A 21,099-nucleotide genomic window follows, 5' to 3' on the forward strand; every position below is an offset into this window, starting at 1 on the left:
TATTCTTGGCTTGTTAAATCATCCATCTCGTCGGAATCTGGGAAATGCTCAAGCATGTGGATGTTCAAAACATCAAGGTCGTCAAACCATTTATCGCAGATGTAACAAGAAACTTTCGGAGGCGGTGTGTCAGGCAGCGTGATGACATCTGGTTGGTCATACTCTTTAATCGCAGCGACACACTCAAATCGATCCATGAGATCATGTAGGGTCTGATTTTCCTGGTCTGTTAAGTCATCGAGGGTAAGGATGCAGGAATGCGACGAGGTAGGAGGGTTGTCACCGGCAGGACGGAAAGAATCAGGAACAAAGGGGTATGCAACCCCAGACGTCACCTTAGACCCCTCAAGTCCATCCCCTTGGGCTGAAAGGACATTTCTATGGTCGGGTATACAAATAAACGGAAATATAGATTAGAATGGTGGAATGTTATTACATCATACAATTACACCTTAACTAAATATACCATCACTTACTGTACGTACTTGAAAATTATTAACTTATTCGCTATTTCACAGAGTAGCCCGTCTAAAATAACGAAGTTCCTCACACTAACCCCAATCAAACCCCACATCCAATAACCCCTCATGAAATTCTACACACTAAAAACCATACCCATAAATTACTAATAAATTATTAAGTGAATTCTCTAAATATAAGTGTAAAGGGATGGGTATACATTGTTAAGAGTATACTTACAATTTAACTGAGTCCATTTCTTTGGGTTAACACGTGAATTTCGTTAGTCGAGGTAGAAAGTTTGAAGAGTCGTAAATGACTTCTTCCTTTGACCTACCACGTCTTATAAACCATCCGTTTTATCTTAGGTTTCAATTATAATCGAATAAATGCACGTGGGGAGAGGGATTGATTTATTCGCAATATTTGTTGTGTTTCGGAAATAAGATTTACATCTTGCGAAAAACGTTTTCAATCAACTTAACCACACTATTGTTTACTAGACATGATTAGAAGAAGAAGAACATTTCCATTCTTTTTATCTGATGTTTAATCATGCGCGCGGGAAGAGGGTTTGATTTCTTCGCAATATCTGTTTGTTGCGTTTCGGAAATAAGATTAACATCTTCCGATATTTGTGTGCTGTTTAGGGGAAACATATATTTATGTTCAAAAATTCACTATTTCTGTTCAAAGTTTCACTATTTCTTGTCAAAGTTTCACTATTTCTGTTCTATGTTTCACTATTTTTGTTCAATGTTACACTATTTCTGTTCAAAGTTTCACTATTTCTGTTCAAAGTTTCACTATTTCTGTTCAAAGTTTCACTATTTCTGTTCAAAGTTTCACTATTTTTGTTCAATGTTTCACTATTTCTGTTCCATGTTTCACTATTTATGTTCAAAGTTTCACTATTTATGTTTAAAGTTTCACTATTTATGTTCAAAGTTTCCCCCAATTTCTGTTCAATTTCTCCCTTTTTCTGTTCAAACGTCCCCATTTCTGTTCAGACATTTCTGCGTGGGAAGAGGGATTGACATCCTCGCAATATCGGTCTGTTGGAAATAAGATTAACATCTTTCGAAATTTGTGTGGTGTTTAGGGGAAATATTTACTTACGCGTCGAAAGAAATTGTAAAATGTTTTTCTTTTACATCAATACGAAATATCTGTCTTTCTAAACTAATTTGTTCATTCAGCGTTGATGGTAAATATGGAGATAAGATTTAAAATAGGCCTACAAATAATTAAAAATTAGCTTAAAATAATAATTAATTCAATTCTCAGAAACATATATACTAGCAGCAAAGGTACCCGGCGTTGCACGTGAGCCCATAAGTCCGTCGGGGCGATTTAATTACTTTTGCCGAAATTCTACATCGCTTTACTAATTTCTATGGTTTTGAAATCGAATTTCAAAGTTCCATAACTAAAATTCTAATGTGATATAAATGTGTTGAATACCTTATTAGCTAATAATGTATGAATTCCTAGAATATAAACGTCTTACTCCTAACCGGGATACATTAATTTATAATTTTAAATTACTTTAGTATTGTGAGATTTAGAACTCTTGATAAATTCCTAATCCTACTGCAAAAGTTTATATCGAAAACGATTTTTCAAGGTGAAAGATACGTAGTGTAAAATGGATGATTTCAAAGTTCAGACTAAATACAAGAAAATCAATGAAACACCATCTCCTCATTAACATTAATTTATGTTTTGATATTATTGCAGTTTGGTTTCTAATATGTTTATAGGTATTTACGTAATAGAGAACGTTTTCAAGTGACTGAATTTCGATAAAGTTTTGTTCACAAGAAACTAAAAAAGCGGTTGAAAGTGTCATGAAATGTCTATAATTCAATTAAAAGTATCGGCAAAACACTAAAATTGGTTAAAGTTTCGCTAAATGTTTAGTAAACGTTTCGTTATTCGACTTAAATATATCCGATATTGTTAATATATGACTATTATAAAACAGATAATGAAGTTGAATGGCGAAAAAGTGGTCGAAAGTGTTGTTAATCTACTAAAATTCGGATGAAACTGATGTGAAATGAAAGAATTCAATTGAAAGCGAACTAATACGACTAAGAAAGTGGATCAAAGTTTTGTTAAACTACTAAAATGTGGTTCAAATCACATTCAAAGGAACTAAAAAGCAGTTGAACGTTCATGAAATGACAAAAGTACAATTGTAAGTAATGTGTTTAATATTTATATAAATTTTGTAAGAATATAAATACTTCTCGCGGATCTCAACAGTGTGTGAATGTTGATCACACGAATGTTAACAGTAATTGGTTCATTAACGCAACAAATGTGGATGATTACCAAGAAATAAACCCATTTGATTTCAATCGTGATTTAATACTATCATAACCAAAACCTCGGTACATCACGACGTTTCGAGGAGACCATTAGACACGTAATACTAGTCAAAACTCATTGGTGAGCAATTAACAATTGCTAATCTTGTTTGCAATATAAACCAGGGCTTTGAACGCAGAATTTATCCCAGTTTGTTTATTTTATCAGTAAAGATCTTCTCAAGACACACTTTCTTATCAGTTCGATAAATGGAAATTTTATTGATGATAAATTATAAAGTGCAACGCCTAATAATTCCGCATCTCTTTTATCAGTATCATCGCCTTTTCGATCTTACGTTGAAATTTCAAAATATCATTTAACCACTTTGGAACAGAAAAACTCCAATGCAAAAACAGATGGACACGCGTATTTTCAATAGAATATGATTTACCACAGACATTGGATGGAAGTGTCAGGGCTACCAATCTCATGACCGGGGGAGGGCCGCCACGCGTGTATCCGCCACGCGTGTATTTCTGTTTTCCCCGGCGCGTGTTTTATTAGGCGGCCCCCTCCCGGTCATGAGATTGGTAGCCCTGACACTTCCATCCAATGTCTGTGGTAAATCATATTCTATTGAAAATACGCGTGTCCATCTGTTTTTGCATTGGAGTTTTTCTGTTCCAAAGTGGTTAAATGATATTTTGAAATTTCAACGTAAGATCGAAAAGACGATGATACTGATAAAAGAGATGCGGAATTATTAGGCGTTGCACTTTATAATTTATCATCAATAAAATTTCCATTTATCGAACTGATAAGAAAGTGTGTCTTGAGAAGATCTTTACTGATAAAATAAACAAACTGGGATAAATTCTGCGTTCAAAGCCCTGGTTTATATTGCAAACAAGATTAGCAATTGTTAATTGCTCACCAATGAGTTTTGACTAGTATTACGTGTCTAATGGTCTCCTCGAAACGTCGTGATGTACCGAGGTTTTGGTTATGATAGTATTAAATCACGATTGAAATCAAATGGGTTTATTTCTTGGTAATCATCCACATTTGTTGCGTTAATGAACCAATTACTGTTAACATTCGTGTGATCAACATTCACACACTGTTGAGATCCGCGAGAAGTATTTATATTCTTACAAAATTTATATAAATATTAAACACATTACTTACAATTGTACTTTTGTCATTTCATGAACGTTCAACTGCTTTTTAGTTCCTTTGAATGTGATTTGAACCACATTTTAGTAGTTTAACAAAACTTTGATCCACTTTCTTAGTCGTATTAGTTCGCTTTCAATTGAATTCTTTCATTTCACATCAGTTTCATCCGAATTTTAGTAGATTAACAACACTTTCGACCACTTTTTCGCCATTCAACTTCATTATCTGTTTTATAATAGTCATATATTAACAATATCGGATATATTTAAGTCGAATAACGAAACGTTTACTAAACATTTAGCGAAACTTTAACCAATTTTAGTGTTTTGCCGATACTTTTAATTGAATTATAGACATTTCATGACACTTTCAACCGCTTTTTTAGTTTCTTGTGAACAAAACTTTATCGAAATTCAGTCACTTGAAAACGTTCTCTATTACGTAAATACCTATAAACATATTAGAAACCAAACTGCAATAATATCAAAACATAAATTAATGTTAATGAGGAGATGGTGTTTCATTGATTTTCTTGTATTTAGTCTGAACTTTGAAATCATCCATTTTACACTACGTATCTTTCACCTTGAAAAATCGTTTTCGATATAAACTTTTGCAGTAGGATTAGGAATTTATCAAGAGTTCTAAATCTCACAATACTAAAGTAATTTAAAATTATAAATTAATGTATCCCGGTTAGGAGTAAGACGTTTATATTCTAGGAATTCATACATTATTAGCTAATAAGGTATTCAACACATTTATATCACATTAGAATTTTAGTTATGGAACTTTGAAATTCGATTTCAAAACCATAGAAATTAGTAAAGCGATGTAGAATTTCGGCAAAAGTAATTAAATCGCCCCGACGGACTTATGGGCTCACGTGCAACGCCGGGTACCTTTGCTGCTAGTATATATGTTTCTGAGAATTGAATTAATTATTATTTTAAGCTAATTTTTAATTATTTGTAGGCCTATTTTAAATCTTATCTCCATATTTACCATCAACGCTGAATGAACAAATTAGTTTAGAAAGACAGATATTTCGTATTGATGTAAAAGAAAAACATTTTACAATTTCTTTCGACGCGTAAGTAAATATTTCCCCTAAACACCACACAAATTTCGAAAGATGTTAATCTTATTTCCAACAGACCGATATTGCGAGGATGTCAATCCCTCTTCCCACGCAGAAATGTCTGAACAGAAATGGGGACGTTTGAACAGAAAAAGGGAGAAATTGAACAGAAATTGGGGGAAACTTTGAACATAAATAGTGAAACTTTAAACATAAATAGTGAAACTTTGAACATAAATAGTGAAACATGGAACAGAAATAGTGAAACATTGAACAAAAATAGTGAAACTTTGAACAGAAATAGTGAAACTTTGAACAGAAATAGTGAAACTTTGAACAGAAATAGTGAAACTTTGAACAGAAATAGTGTAACATTGAACAAAAATAGTGAAACATAGAACAGAAATAGTGAAACTTTGACAAGAAATAGTGAAACTTTGAACAGAAATAGTGAATTTTTGAACATAAATATATGTTTCCCCTAAACAGCACACAAATATCGGAAGATGTTAATCTTATTTCCGAAACGCAACAAACAGATATTGCGAAGAAATCAAACCCTCTTCCCGCGCGCATGATTAAACATCAGATAAAAAGAATGGAAATGTTCTTCTTCTTCTAATCATGTCTAGTAAACAATAGTGTGGTTAAGTTGATTGAAAACGTTTTTCGCAAGATGTAAATCTTATTTCCGAAACACAACAAATATTGCGAATAAATCAATCCCTCTCCCCACGTGCATTTATTCGATTATAATTGAAACCTAAGATAAAACGGATGGTTTATAAGACGTGGTAGGTCAAAGGAAGAAGTCATTTACGACTCTTCAAACTTTCTACCTCGACTAACGAAATTCACGTGTTAACCCAAAGAAATGGACTCAGTTAAATTGTAAGTATACTCTTAACAATGTATACCCATCCCTTTACACTTATATTTAGAGAATTCACTTAATAATTTATTAGTAATTTATGGGTATGGTTTTTAGTGTGTAGAATTTCATGAGGGGTTATTGGATGTGGGGTTTGATTGGGGTTAGTGTGAGGAACTTCGTTATTTTAGACGGGCTACTCTGTGAAATAGCGAATAAGTTAATAATTTTCAAGTACGTACAGTAAGTGATGGTATATTTAGTTAAGGTGTAATTGTATGATGTAATAACATTCCACCATTCTAATCTATATTTCCGTTTATTTGTATACCCGACCATAGAAATGTCCTTTCAGCCCAAGGGGATGGACTTGAGGGGTCTAAGGTGACGTCTGGGGTTGCATACCCCTTTGTTCCTGATTCTTTCCGTCCTGCCGGTGACAACCCTCCTACCTCGTCGCATTCCTGCATCCTTACCCTCGATGACTTAACAGACCAGGAAAATCAGACCCTACATGATCTCATGGATCGATTTGAGTGTGTCGCTGCGATTAAAGAGTATGACCAACCAGATGTCATCACGCTGCCTGACACACCGCCTCCGAAAGTTTCTTGTTACATCTGCGATAAATGGTTTGACGACCTTGATGTTTTGAACATCCACATGCTTGAGCATTTCCCAGATTCCGACGAGATGGATGATTTAACAAGCCAAGAATACCGTGATGTACAAGATTTCATGGACCGTGAGATGGGTACGTGTGAATAATACTCCCGGGTTTCATTGTATTTTAGTGATGTCAGATGTACTTATTATTGATATATATCGTTTGATATGTGAATTAATGCTGAAAATTAAATAAATGGCCAAAATTTAAGGTTTTAAAATGGGCTTAAAATATTAATTATATTAAACCTACGTAAAATAATTAGAAACCCATATCATTCAACCATTTTCTTTTTATTCGAGATTCTACAAATATTATTTAGCATTTAACACTATGCTTCGCCTACAAAATGTCGAACTTACAAACGTTTTATTAATTAAAGAAAGTCTGCGAAATACTTATTCGCGAAATTATTATTCGCGCTTTAACATCGTTTAAACTATTAATTTCACAGCATTTTCAAACACGTTTTATTGAAACACTATACTCCCTCGCTTAACCGATCGGGGGTAATCATAGTTAAAGAAAGTCTGCGAAATACTTATTCGCGAAATAATTATTCGCGTCATTGGATCTCATGTGATAATGAACTTCGTGAAACATTAAACTGTGAGTGTTATCACACAGACACTTGGCTAACCTGCAAATCTGCAGGGCCTTGAATATATAATGCGTAGCTAGGTCGTTTTCATCACTATAATTTTTCCTTACGGTTTTGTTAGTTTTGTATACCATAAACATACACATATGAAGAGCTAAGTTCAGAACTCTCAAGTACTGATATGGACAATGAAATTCGTATCCACCGTAATAAAAGGTGCGAAATTTACATTCCCCCTCATTGCGGGGGTGACAACTCCCTAAATGGCAAATATTTGGGTTTGGCATTCCGTACATTTTGTGTGGTGTGAGGTGTACGGGAAATTCGAGGATAGTATCTCCCGCAAATTCTTCCAATTTGAATTGATGGGTCTTCTTATTTATGATACATGGAAACTGTCTAGCATACATGTCAATTAATGACCCTGCGGGTAATTGTACTGTAGAAGTTAGTAATCTGTACATCGCTAAGTGTTTCAAACCAAAATTTATATTAGGGCCATTAACGTATTGCCATATATAACCTTCACCATCGTCTACATTATAGACTTCATTCGGTATGGGGTTTATTAGTAAATCCCCCGTTTCGGGATCTGCAGTCCTTTCGGATTTTCCGTAATCTTTATCCCATCCGATAGCACCAAATTTTTCAATTCGTCTTAAGTTGTTTCGTCTAACGGCGGCTTCTAAAGTAATGGGTGAATTCATTCTACCATCCTCACTACAGCAGATAGGACAGGAAGGCGTGTCCGGCGTATTGTCAGTTTCGGAGAACGCTTTTGATCCGTCCCTGATGGAGAAAAAATTAACCGAATACTCTAATTATAAGTCTGGATACAAATGGACATGCAAGGGTTAACTATATTGTTAAGAACATACTTACAATTTAACTGAGTCCATTTCTAAGTGATGACACGTGGATATCGTTAGCTGGGGTGAAAAGCTTGAAGAGTCGTAAAATGACTTATCTTTTAAACTACCGCGTCTTTTATAGGATCTTATCGCGAGACGATAACCCAAGATATGATGGGTGTATTTTCTCAATCAACGACGTAACGGGAATTTACCGTGACGCTCTGAACCCGGGTATTTACCATGGTATCCTCAAACACGTTGACGAACGACGATATGACACTTAATCTCTAAGCCTAACATATATAATTTCCCCCTCCCACCACGTTGTCGAAAGTTAACGTGACGTAGAAAGCCTCGAGTCGCGTGTAAGACAAGGGTTAGCGAAAAGTTCAATTTTCAACTCCAATATCGGGGATAATATGTATTCGTATTTACACTTTAATTGCATTCTAAACCATTGCAGGTTACGAAATTCATGGTTCACCCTGTCCTCTTGAGGAATCACGTACACCGTCGTATCCGAAAACCGAACACTCTTTTTTCCGTTCATATTCCCCGCCTACTTCGTTAAAAATGTTAAGCCTAACATAGTGTATTCCAATAATATATTTTAGGTCAAACACATTGTATTGTACGTCTCTGTTTTGGCTTACGTTAATGATACGCTATTTGAAGCAGGTGTAGGGATACTATTTAAGATAACGGTTCCAGCGCCGTATTTAAGAAATTCGAGCCAATATACCTAGATATTTTTAGACAGATAAGTGTAACGTATTGATTTGAAAATAAGAAGACGCCATTGAAAACGAAAAATTCCCCACACTTATTTACCCCCATTGGTCGCGTATTTTTCCATACGTATTTCCCCGCCACATTGTCAAAGTCAATAAGGCGCCCACAAATATCTGGCGCCATAATTGAATTCTAGTTTCAGGAGAAGTTGTGGAAATATGGCGCTTAGTCTTAAGCCTAACATATGTTTTCCCTTATCAAAGTCAATAAGGATAAGGCGCGCATTGAATATCTGGCGTCAAAGGGGAGATTGAAGCGACTTCAGTGATAACGGCGTCAACAGCGGCAACGGCGCCAACTTGGTGTCAAGCTTTCCCCTGGTTTTCCACGCCGAAATTGAAAATTTCCACGCCATTCACAAAGTCAACATGGTGTCAAGCTTTCCCCTGGTTTTCCCCGCCAAAAAATCTGGCGTGAGGACGCCATCTTGGTGTCAGGCGCCAATTCGGTGTCAGGCGCCAACTGTACCAACAGTACCATCTGGCGTGAGGACGCCATCTTGGTGTCAGGCGCCAATTCGGTGTCAGTCGCCAACTGTACCAACAGTACCATCTGGCGTGAGGACGCCATCTTGGTGTCAGGCGCCAATTTGGGTGTCAGGTGCCAAGAGGGTGTCAGGCGTCAACGGGGTGTCAGGCGTCAACAGGGTGTCAGGCGTCAACAGGGTGTCACTGACGCGAAAGACTCTTTTGTATACTACTAAGAAAACTTGTTTACATTGGTAAATATTTGCTAGCTACGTCGATGTCTTGTGGAAGTTCAAATAAATAATGTATGACGTCAAGGGTAACGGTTTCTACACTATACCCCCCCTTTTAATTCAAGTGCTAGAAAAACCCCCATAAAATGGCAGGGCAGCCTGTTAAGGATTCCAAGCAAAAGAAATAATACCCGCGTTGAGACGCTGGCTCTCTTAATCCCATGCACTCTACTACAAGTAATGGATTTTTATTCAATTTTAAATGGTAATTTTGGTTGTTAGGGTCATTAAGTATATTTGTACTCGTCAAAAATCACTACTAGCCTATATTTCTCGGCGTTATATCACATCCCAACGAAGAAATGATTGCCAATTAAATGCTAATAGCTCGCTCTTATAATACGAAACAGGATTTAGAAGAGCGCGCGATCGAGCTATGACGGGGCGTTTCGGTGGAACTCCTCTTCTTCTCATTCTCCGGAATAGAACTAGTTTTTAAATGCTTTTTAATAACGGGTATGTCTTTGATGAGCGCCTCTAACCACCCCTCCCTTCGCCAGCAACCCGAGAAATTCGACTTACTCTCTCTTCTTTATTTTATCCCTGAATATACATTTTACAATCTTCAAATAATTATACATACTTTGATAGATTCTTTGTAACGAATTAAGTTGAATATTTGGGTTAGAATTAAATTAAATTCACGGGCGTGATTTTTTTAGGTCTAGAGCTTAATTTGATGTCCTGAGGGCCGAGAACATTTAACTCTAGTTGGATTGGAGAAAACGCATTTTATAATCATCGCTGTATCCCATCTTTTTTTTTCTTGACAGTGAAACTGATTTCGTATTTTTTCTTTTTTTTTTTTGGAATTTTAAAGGAATGATGAAACGGTTAATGGTGTTATTATTATTTTACGTTCAATGTGTAGTTGGTCTTTGAAAAATCTTATTTTAACCAACACATCTCGTGTCGCTTGACTAAGGTGATACAATTTGCAATATTTTCTTTAAGGGCGTGAAATGTTACCTTAATCCTTAATGATGAATTTGTCTTCCAGACATTGAAATTAAATTAAAGTAACGCGCTGGTAAACCAGCCGCGTAATTTCACCCCGGTCATAGCAATCGTGCATGCTCGCGTTTCATACAAAAATAATAATTCGGAAAAACATTTTTTTATTTTATTTTTATTTCTTAAAGGGATACTCTGGGCTAGAAATGTTTTTATTTATTTTAATCGAAGAGCGTATAAAATAATGAATATTATCAATTGGAACCATGTTTTTATCTACAATATTAAAGGAGATACGAGCAATTAAGTAATAAGAGTTATGGATGGCACTACGCGTTAGGCTTTCCCGCTAAGCAGTCACTGGGAGTTCCCCTATTGGACGCCTAGTACGACCTTTGTCCAATAGGGTACCGTAGTGCCAGTGAGTGCTTGGCGGGAAATCCTAACGCGTAGTGCCATCTATTACTCTTATTACTTAATTTCTCGTATCTTCTTTAATATTGTAGATAGAAACATGGTTCCAATTGATGATATTTATTATTTTACACGCTCTTTCGGTTAAAAACTAAAAAATTCTAGCCCGAAGTATACCAATTAAGCCATTTATTCGTTCGGCAGATGGAGGTATACTTCTTAACCAGTCTTTTAATAATACTCTTAAACAATTATTCGTAACCCTCGCGTGGTTAGGTTGTAGAACGCCAGGATTTCATTTATATATATAGGTGGGATGGGGAGGGGTATGTTTTTGGCCCCCATTGATGGGATGAAAGTTTCGGGACACGAGATTTCGTGCTATCCTTGTGCCCGCGAGGAAATTAATCTTGATTATCGCCGGCTCGATTGACAGGGGGACGAACCCAAAGAGTGTCTTGGTAAAAAAAAAGAAAAAAAACAGAATCGTGAATCGTTAGCTACAGAAAGAACTTTGATTTCGGATCTGCTGGTCAATTTGCGTTTCATTGGGAACATTTTAAAGAAATATATATATATATACTATAACATCAGAAGGGGATAATTAAAGAAGGATGCACTCTGTATCCTCTTAATACTTTTGTTGTGTAGTGTAACATGATTCTTCCCAGGTTCATATGTACCTTTTTGTTTGCCTTTCCGCTCATCAAACTTAATTCAGATGGGCATCGCACCGTGCTAGGGTGAATTCTGTTACTGTTTGGTATTTACTAAATCCCCAGCAATCAACCCACAAGCCTTCATTGTCTTGACGTGGGACAAAAACACACAAGCACATACATGCTCCTAATAGAGTAATGATGAGGGGGAACTATTTACATGGCGTATGTGATTCGGTTTAGTAACCTTGAACACCCCGAATGGAAAATGATGTTGGGGGAAGAATCATGTTACAATTACCACGCCGCTTTGCGGTAGGTACACTTCTCTCGAAAAGAAGTATTATATACTTCTGATATAACTTAACTTTCGCCGAGAATGTAATACTACGCGGGGGGTATGACCCCCAAAATGTATCCTTGTAATTAAGATGGTAAAGCGCGCTTTAATTTAACCTAAAACCGACTCTTCTGATTCTTCTCTCCTCCCAATAGCTACGGAATCGTGAATTCTCTCCCAAAAAAATGAATTTCTCTTATTCCTATTTTTGCAAATGACTCTGGTATAGGCCATTTTGACTCGACTCTGATAGGAAAGTAATTTTAGTACTTGCATTAGCCTTGGTTATGCTGTCAACTGAGAGAGCGTGCGCTTTAGCTCCTCCCCTTTTTTAGAGTATGCCGGATTTCAGTTTCCAAGTTCGTCCCCCCCCCCCCCTTCAATGGAAAACATCGTTAAGATTAAAATGGCGTGATTATTTTCAACTTTAACGATATTTAGCCAGGGAAAGGCACCGCTGTTTGTAAAGAAAAGAAAAATATGAAAATACCTATTATATATTTTTTTATATTAAAGGTTCAAGGTTTTTACGATTACCTACCGCCTGGGTAATGGTATTTTATCCCGGCAGGTAACTGGGGGAGGGGATGAAAATTTGGTTAATTAATTTTTAAGCACTGAATAATTAGTAGTTACGTAAATTAGTTGGAGCCAAGTTTTTCTTAATATTTTCCATTTCAATTTATTTTGCTCGCAAATTTGCTTGATTTTTTAACACTGAATAATTACTAATTATCTAAATTAGGGGATTAATTACTAATTATCTAAATTAGGGGATTAATTACTAATTATCTAAATTGGGTGACTCCCATAATCCCCCTGGACATAATCCCCCCAAAAATTTCCCCCCGTCCAAATGGGCATAAGACAAAATCCCCCCATTTGCAGACAAAATCCCCCCAAACTGGAGACAAAATCCCTCCCAAATTGGAGACAAAATCCCCCGCTTACGGAACGAAATCCCCACCTTGGAGACGAACCCTTCAGGGGTCATTCCTATTTTAGAGGTCGTTTTCCACAGTGGAATTTTTTTTAGTAGGATAGTAGTAAAAATAGTAGTATTCCCCCTACGAGGAAAAGCGGAACCAATGATGGAGAAAATAGTATGAATTGCCGACTAACCATAAATTTTCGTCTTTTCCAAAATATTGCTGACTAACCATAAATTTCCGCCTTTTCCAAAATATCGCTGACTAACCATAAATTTCCGCCTTTTCCAAAATATCGCTGACTAACTATAAATTTCCGCCTTTTCCAAAATATCGCTGACTAACCATAAATTTCCGTCTTTTCCAAAATATCGCTGACTAAGCCTAAATTTCAGCCTTTTCCAAAATATCGCTGACTAACCATAAATTTCCCCCTTTTCCAAAATACTGCTGATAACCATAAATTTCCGCCTTTTCCAAAATATTGCCGACTAACCATAAATTTTCGCCTTTTCCAAAATACTGCTCATAACCATAAATTTCCGCCTTTTCCAAAATATCGCTGACTAACCATAAATTTCCGCCTTTTCCAAAATATCGCTGACTAACCATAAATTTCCGCCTTTTCCAAAATATCGCTGACTAACCATAAATTTCCTCCTTTTCCAAAATATCGCTGACTAACCATAAATTTCCGCCTTTTCCAAAATACTGCTGATAACCATAAATTTCCGCCTTTTCCAAAATATTTCTGACTAACCATAAATTTCTGCCTTTTCCAAAATATCGCTGACTAACCATAAATTTCCGCCTTTTCCAAAATACTGCTCATAACCATAAATTTCCGCCTTTTCCAAAATATTGCCGACTAACCATAAATTGCCGCCTTTTCCAAAATATTTTTGACTAACCACAAATTTCCGCCTTTTCCAAAATATCGCTGACTAACCATAAATTTCCCCCTTTTCCAGAATATTGCTGACTAACCATAAATTTCCGCCTTTTCCAAAATATCGCTGACTAACCATAAATTTCCGCCTTTTCCAAAATATCGCTGACTAACCATAAATTTCCGCCTTTTCCAAAATATCGCTGACTAACCATAAATTTCCTCCTTTTCCAAAATATCGCTGACTAACCATAAATTTCCGCCTTTTCCAAAATACTGCTGATAACCATAAATTTCCGCCTTTTCCAAAATATTTCTGACTAACCATAAATTTCTGCCTTTTCCAAAATATCGCTGACTAACCATAAATTTCCGCCTTTTCCAAAATACTGCTCATAACCATAAATTTCCGCCTTTTCCAAAATATTGCCGACTAACCATAAATTGCCGCCTTTTCCAAAATATTTTTGACTAACCACAAATTTCCGCCTTTTCCAAAATATCGCTGACTAACCATAAATTTCCCCCTTTTCCAGAATATTGCTGACTAACCATAAATTTCCGCCTTTTCCAAAATATCGCTGACTAACCATAAATATCCGCCTTTTCCAAAATATCGCTGACTAACCATAAATTTCCGCCTTTTCCAAAATATTGCTGACTAACCATAAAATGCCGCCTTTTCCAAAATATTGGAATTTTGGAAATAAGTTAAAACAAAATCAGTAGTTTACTTCTTTTGGTTTAGGAACATTGTTTGCAATACCTTTCACTCTTGTGAATTATACTTTTGCATTATTATTGAAGATAATCTTTGGATTTGGGCTTCCGTTTACCTTTACTTCTAAATGCCTATTATCTGGGGGATTTTCAATAAAATGATCCTTTCGGTAGGATTTTGTTGAACAGTTTTCCTTTTGGGGGATTTTGTCCTGGACGTTTTCTCTGGGGGGATTTTGTCCTGGACGTTTTCTCTGGGGGGATTTTGTCCTGGACGTTTTCTCTGGGGGGATTTTGTCCTGGACGTTTTCTCTGGGGGGATTTTGTACAAACACGTCTAAAATCGGGGGGAAAAAGTCTTGGCAAATCCAAAATAGGGGTATTTTGTCCGGGGGGATTATGTCCAGGGGGATTATGTACGAGACCCATCTAAATTAGGGGATCAAAGTTCTTTCTTAAAATGAATATATTTTGAATTGAAGAAATAGTTTTTTTTTGCTCGCAAATTTGGTTAATTTTTAAGCACTGAATAATTATTAATTACCTAAATTAGTTGGAGCCAAGTTTTTTTTTAATACTGAAATATTTTAATTTGGTTGGTTTTTAAAAACTGACAATTAGGTCTTCTAATTACATAAATTATTGGGTCCAAATTATTTCTTAAAATTGATATATTTTACAATTGAAGAAATAATTTTTTTTGGCTCGCAAATTTGGTTAATTTTTAAGCGCTGAATAATAATTAATTTCCAAGTTTTTTCTTAAAATTGATATATTTTCAATTGAAGAAATGTATTTTTTTATTATTATTTTTTGTAAATCTATTTGTTACGTGTTGTTTATAAGCAATACACGTAACATTGTCGGTAATGTCCAAGTACCTAGATACATTAGGAAATATTTACTTTTTTTACTGTATATCCACCATTCAAGACACGTATACTGGTGTCTAAATTCCTTTTCAGTTAAAGATGAAGATAAGGCGGATAGATATCTAATATAACATTTCAATGGGAATGAAAATAGAACTTTCAGAGTTGGTCAGTACCATAAAAAACGCATCTCGCGATACTGAAATGAAAAAAGAAATTATAACCCGTCCCATAGCAGCAGGTGTTTCACTCTTAAAAGGAAACAATTAAAGACATACTATCAATTTGATTATGGTCCTTTTTTAGACTGCAATTTCATGGGTCAATCGAATCTTAATGATTATTTAGTTGTCATTTTATGCAAATATCTTCTAGGGGGGTATTATTCGAAAGTAATTGTTAGGTACTTAACCTCCAATTACTGTTACATTCGGTTGAAGTCTTAATCTCAAAGAGAAGAGACGCACGCGCCCATCAACATAAACAATTAATTAATACAATTTTGTCCGGGACTGTGGACATTTCGTGATAGAAGGCGGACTTTTTTATACCGTCCATTCGCGCCAATGAATTGGTCAGGAAATTAAATTCTTAACAAAACAGGACTTTTCTATATTTTTTATATACATTTTTTTCTATTATATTTTGGGAGTTAGGCTTAGCGTTGACGACTTTCTTGTTGTCTCCCTCGTTTTCAATCAGACGTTAATTCCCCTTTCCTTTCTTGGTTCCCCCCCCCCTGATGGAGAGGGGGAGGTTCTTGAAGTACCACAACGCTATAAGAATGAATCAAATTGGTGTGGCTGACCTCGTGCATTATGCGACTGACTGACCATTGTCCACCTTTTCTCTTATTGACAAATGACCATTCGATTCTCGTTGTAATGATTGACTGATTCCAAAGAGGTGATTTGCAAAGTGACCATAGACCATTTCGGAAATTACATAACACAGAGAAACCAATACACGGGGTCTAGGCCGCCATTGTGGGGTGACTGACTAACTGACCATTGTCCACCTTTTCCCTTATTGACAAATGACCATTCGATTCTCGTTGTAAAGATTGACTGATTCCAAAGGGGTGATTTGCAAAGTGACCATAGACCATTTCGGAAATTACATAATGCAGAGAAACCAATACACGGGGTCGAAGCTGCCATTGTGGGGTCTTCTCCAATTCTCCAAGAATCACCGTTAGAGGCAGTACAAGTTGGCTAGCCTACCCCGGCCCCTGTGTGTAGGTTTCTATGTATGTGTTTTCCAAAAATGGTCACTCCTTGTACAATTTTTCATCGTTTATTGTTCATGGGTGATGAAACCGTGCAACAATTCAATTTTCATTTTATTTTTAATTGAAGTTAATTGCTGTTCTTGGGGTGATTGGTTTCAAAGCGAGGGTGCTCAAAGACTATACAGTAGATACCGTGAAATTGATAATCAAGCTGAGATATGTTAAGATAATGGAACCAATCAATGCAGATTGAACCAACTTGGGCTCCATTTGCTCGAAGAGAATAGGGTTGGCGGGGGGGAGTTAATCAGTGAAATGAGTCATCCCCCGATTGGGGAAAGCCCCCTCCCCCAAACACGTTACTACGGAGAAGGGGGGTCCTTAGGATCCGCAAATAATAATTAAGGCATCCATGTATGTACAGCTAGTACATACGTTAGGGGTAATGTTGCTAAGTAAAGGTGACAAAAAAAATAGTCTTCAATTCCTTCTTGGTTGACGGGTGAACAGCGAATTTGCGTGTCCCCATGTCCGAATGGTCATTAGCCAGAATTCTCCCCACTGGACACGCGATCAACCCCCCCCCCCTCAAGTTGCGCCCCTCCTCGGAAGTTTATAACCTAACTGCAAAACTCAAAACTTGGGCGTATCACCTGTGCCTTTTCCTTACTACCATGCATACTTCTATTTATTATACTTTTGTTTCGTGTGACCAGGGTCGTTTGAACTCTTCTATAGGGTATGCCATAGTAGTCCCCGAGGGGAGGGGGGAAGGGGGTTACAGTATGTAAGGGGGTCTTTTTTATGTATTTTTTGTCACTTTTGGCCGACACCGAGTTCGATTTTGTAATGATTTCGTGTATTTTCAGGTATATGACAAAAGAGGATGGAATTATTAAATTATCGTTAGACACATTTTTTTTATGTCCGCGTCAAAGTCCCTTCCCCCCTAAACCCCGACCCCTATTGGACAAACATTGTGATTTCAATTTCGCGAGTTTCTAGCGCCTAATGTCGTCACCCCGCGTAACGCGAGCTCGTTAGCCCCCTAGATACCCCCAAACCCCAACCCCCTTAGCGTGTCGTTACCTAAGAATCTCAAGTTGAACCCCCCTCCCCCCACCTTGTGTGTGTATGTGTGTTTTTTTATATATATAAATTTCCTTGGCAAGTCAGTCTTGGTTTAGTTTCCACTTTCTTTACTCGTAATCCGAACTTCCAAAGAAATATTTGATTTTGCTTTCACCAAGAAGTGATATCTAGTTTATTAGGGAGAAGGTATAAGATGTCTAAGTATTCGCGCGCCATAGTCCCAGTCCCCCTTTCAAAATACAAGGGGGACGTAAAAGGAGGCCGGGCTATTTCGCCTCTCCTCAGTCGGAAAATATGGCTGTAATTTTCGTCATTCGCGTCAATGCGCTGACGTGCGTTTTCAAGAACCAATGAGATGCTGGTTGTAATTTAGAGGCGGGGATTAACTCCGGACCTATATACGTTTGGACTGGAGATAAAGCTGGAAATGTGGCGAATTTTAACCTTCTCCCTAATAAACTAGATATTACTTCTTGTTTTCACTTGACTTTAGGGTCCTTTTAGTTCTAGGGGGCTTTTTTCGGGGTTGGGGGTTTCTAGCGCGGAAAACGAATTGTAAAAGGGGCAACCATCGATCATAAAACGAGCTCGAGTATTGTTTTTGTCCCCACGATACTCTCAAAGGGGGTAATGGGGTCGGGGTATGAAGAAAAAAATGGCACCAAAATACATATAAATTGATTAAACGCGTCAGAGAGAGAGAGAGGGGGGGGGTAAAACTTAAAGTGACAGGCGTTTTAGGCTTAACGTTTTTAGAGAATTACTTTCCTCTTTTTTTTTAACATCTTTCGGAGGGAATCTTTAATCTTTCAAATACTTGTCAAATTTCGCTAAAATTATTTATTATATAATAATATAATTTTTTTTATTGCTTTAATTACAAGTTATAATAATTAAAAGTCTTGGAACTGAGTTAACTTTTAAAATTTGTGTATGACTTGATTTCTGAACAGTAATACATAGATTTCTTCTACTTGGAATAATTTAAGTAGCAATTGTCTTCATCTGATTGAAGATAAGGGGAAGGGCTTAAAACTTTGTTAAACCCTCGGCTTTTACTTCCTCACGTTTCATTGGTTATTCACGTATATAAGGCAACCGTCGACCTTGGGTCTACTGCGGTGAAGAACACGCAGAGGGAACTTGTTTACATTCGGGTTCGTCGCGCGTATGTCACTAGCTATCTCAATGTCACCACGTGGCTTCTAAGTTCAAATGAATTAGGTATAACGTCAGGGGTGATGGTTTCTGCAACTCCTCCCATTTTATTCAAGCATAAAGACCCAGAAAAATGGCTTACAAGATAAAGATTCTAAGTAAAAGAATTCTGTGTTGTTGTTAGACTAAAGCGATCGAGTGACGTGGCAGCGTTAAAAAAGTCATTAATAAGGTGTGGTGGTGAAGTAATTAACCAGGGACTCTTTTTGTCCTTGAGGCTATGACCGCGTGGTGGTTTTAAAGACGTCTTTAGAAGTTAAGAACCACCGTCGACCTTCGCAGCATGCATTGGAGAGAAATCATTTGGCGCCCTATTCCCTTCCTTAAGAGAGCCAAGACAAAAGACCACGTCGTCGACGAATTAGTTTGACCGCTTAATTATCAGAAAGGCTAGATTACGGTTAAGGACCTCGGGGGTCGCGTCGCGTCGAATCCGTGGACAAGTGACGACGTACTTCCATGAACCATCGTTCGATTGATTACCTATCCACTTCTCTTTTAATGTCCGACTATTTCGTGGGGGACCAATTGCTATAGCCCCCCAAAAAAGTAGATTTGTTCCATAGAGTCGGTCCTTAAATGCTACTATAGGAAACTTTCGAGATTTATCCGTGGAACATCAAAAAGAAACATCCTTTTTTGCGATTCAATTAATTTTTTCTCTTTGGCATTGGCGTTGGGGTTGGGAGATGGTCTTCTAGCTAGCTAGCTACCCCCCTATCACCATTAAACACTTTAATGTCAGAGAATGAGGGGATGGAGCCCCCCCCCCCTTAAGAGTTAATTGCGCTAATGGAAAGGCAAAGTAGAAAAAAAAAGAACGTGTGCATGGACCAAGTTTAAGAACGAACTAAAGAAGGAAGAGAAAAAGTTAAATTAGCCCCAAAAGCCATTTGCCATTATTGGCTTGGGGCCTTTTTTTACCGGCAGGGTTATTTTCTCGGGGGTTTATGGGTAATATATTAATCACTTATTTTTCGCTCCAACTGAGCCTCTTAACTGCTAAGGTGATTAAGCCCCCCCCCCAACCCCAACCCCCGGGGGAGGGGGTGATTAGTCTCCAATAATGGGGCGCCAGCAAATCACCCCAAAATGAAGACTGCGGCCGCAAATTAATGACAGAAACTTTAAAAGTCCAACTCGGAAAAAGTTAATTTCGGATGAGCAAAATTTTTAATTAAAACTTTCTGGTCATTTGCAATTTTTAAATTATTTTTCAAATGAAAAAATACTACTAAGGACCAGTCCTTCATCTGGTCCATAACCAATTTATTAAATGTTTTTCTGAATTGAAGAAGTGAGGTTACTGGTACTTTGGACCAGTATAACAAAACTTTTCGACGTATAAAATGGGTAGGCAACCTTCTGTATCGGGACATACCAATACTACAACGCAGGCGCTAAAAAGCGAGATGGAGGGCACATTTTTACCCCCCGTGTCTTTCCCCTCTTAGTTGCATTGAAATGGTCTATTGCAAATCTGTAGCAAAATTAAGTTTGACCAGTTGATTATTTTGGGACACTAGGGAAGTCAATGGTTTTAAGGACTGTAGTTTAAAAAATATTCTTAATTCCCAAACTGCTAAGGACCTACCTCGATGCTTATATGTATATATATATATTTTCATTATTTATAATTTGCGTATTAGTATGCTAGATGGCGTTACCGCATTGGCCCTTTCCGTATTTGTCAGCTAGTTTTTCTGCTAGAGCGCACCACGGATAGAGAGAGGGAGAAAGAGACCCCCATAAAGTTAGCGGGTAGTACTGCGAAACGGGACGTTTTTCAACTTTTCAAGTGCCGGGTTCTGGTGCATGGCCTCACCAACAATCTCTGGTAATGCGCTTTCCCTCGTTTTTTATCTGTCTTTAATATTTAGTACAGGGTCATAGACTCCTTCTGTCTTATGTCCATCACAAGGCGTTACGCGTTTAACCCCCAAAAATATTCGAGGCAACCTTTGAGAGATCAAACTTTCAGTCTGTCAAAATGGCTCAAAGTGCAGCGTGGTCTCTTTACTAAATTTAATTTTTCTCCTAAATGGCCCGGCCAATTTGGGCCAAAATTGGATCATTTATAGCCCAAATTATATCGATTAAGATGGTGTAATTAATTGTTTCTCAATTAATTATTTTTACCTGAAGTTAATTAAATATATTGATAATTATTTAATCGGATATTTATTGAAATTAGGATT

The 21,099-nt window shown here is 37.0% G+C and overlaps 1 protein-coding gene and 1 long non-coding RNA gene across 7 annotated transcripts in view; one reads left to right on the forward strand and one right to left on the reverse strand.

The window, feature by feature from the left end:
• The window catches only part of LOC149588362 (uncharacterized), a 200,186-nt gene that overhangs the window by 160,675 nt on the left and 18,412 nt on the right, over nt 1-21,099 (forward strand). The gene's annotated exons all lie outside the window — the stretch shown is intronic.
• Nucleotides 6,851-9,396, reverse strand: LOC149588371 (uncharacterized). Of its 2 annotated transcripts, none has more exons than XM_089862975.1 (2): nt 8,060-9,396; nt 6,851-7,966 (listed from the first exon to the last, which is right to left on the reverse strand). In XM_089862975.1, the coding sequence occupies exons 1-2, from the start codon at nt 8,074-8,076 to the stop codon at nt 7,096-7,098; spliced, it is 888 nt and encodes a 295-aa protein (XP_089719101.1). In that variant the 5' UTR covers nt 8,077-9,396; the 3' UTR covers nt 6,851-7,095. The 2 variants fall into 2 exon arrangements, with proteins under 2 accessions (XP_089719101.1, XP_089719102.1); XM_089862976.1 differs by having other exon boundaries at nt 8,056-9,393.

Source organism: Phalangium opilio, unplaced genomic scaffold, assembly GCF_054372755.1.
Source record: "Phalangium opilio isolate 3A_F unplaced genomic scaffold, DU_Popi_V2 ptg000662l_1, whole genome shotgun sequence".
In the NCBI taxonomy this organism is placed as follows: Eukaryota; Metazoa; Arthropoda; class Arachnida; order Opiliones; family Phalangiidae; genus Phalangium; species Phalangium opilio.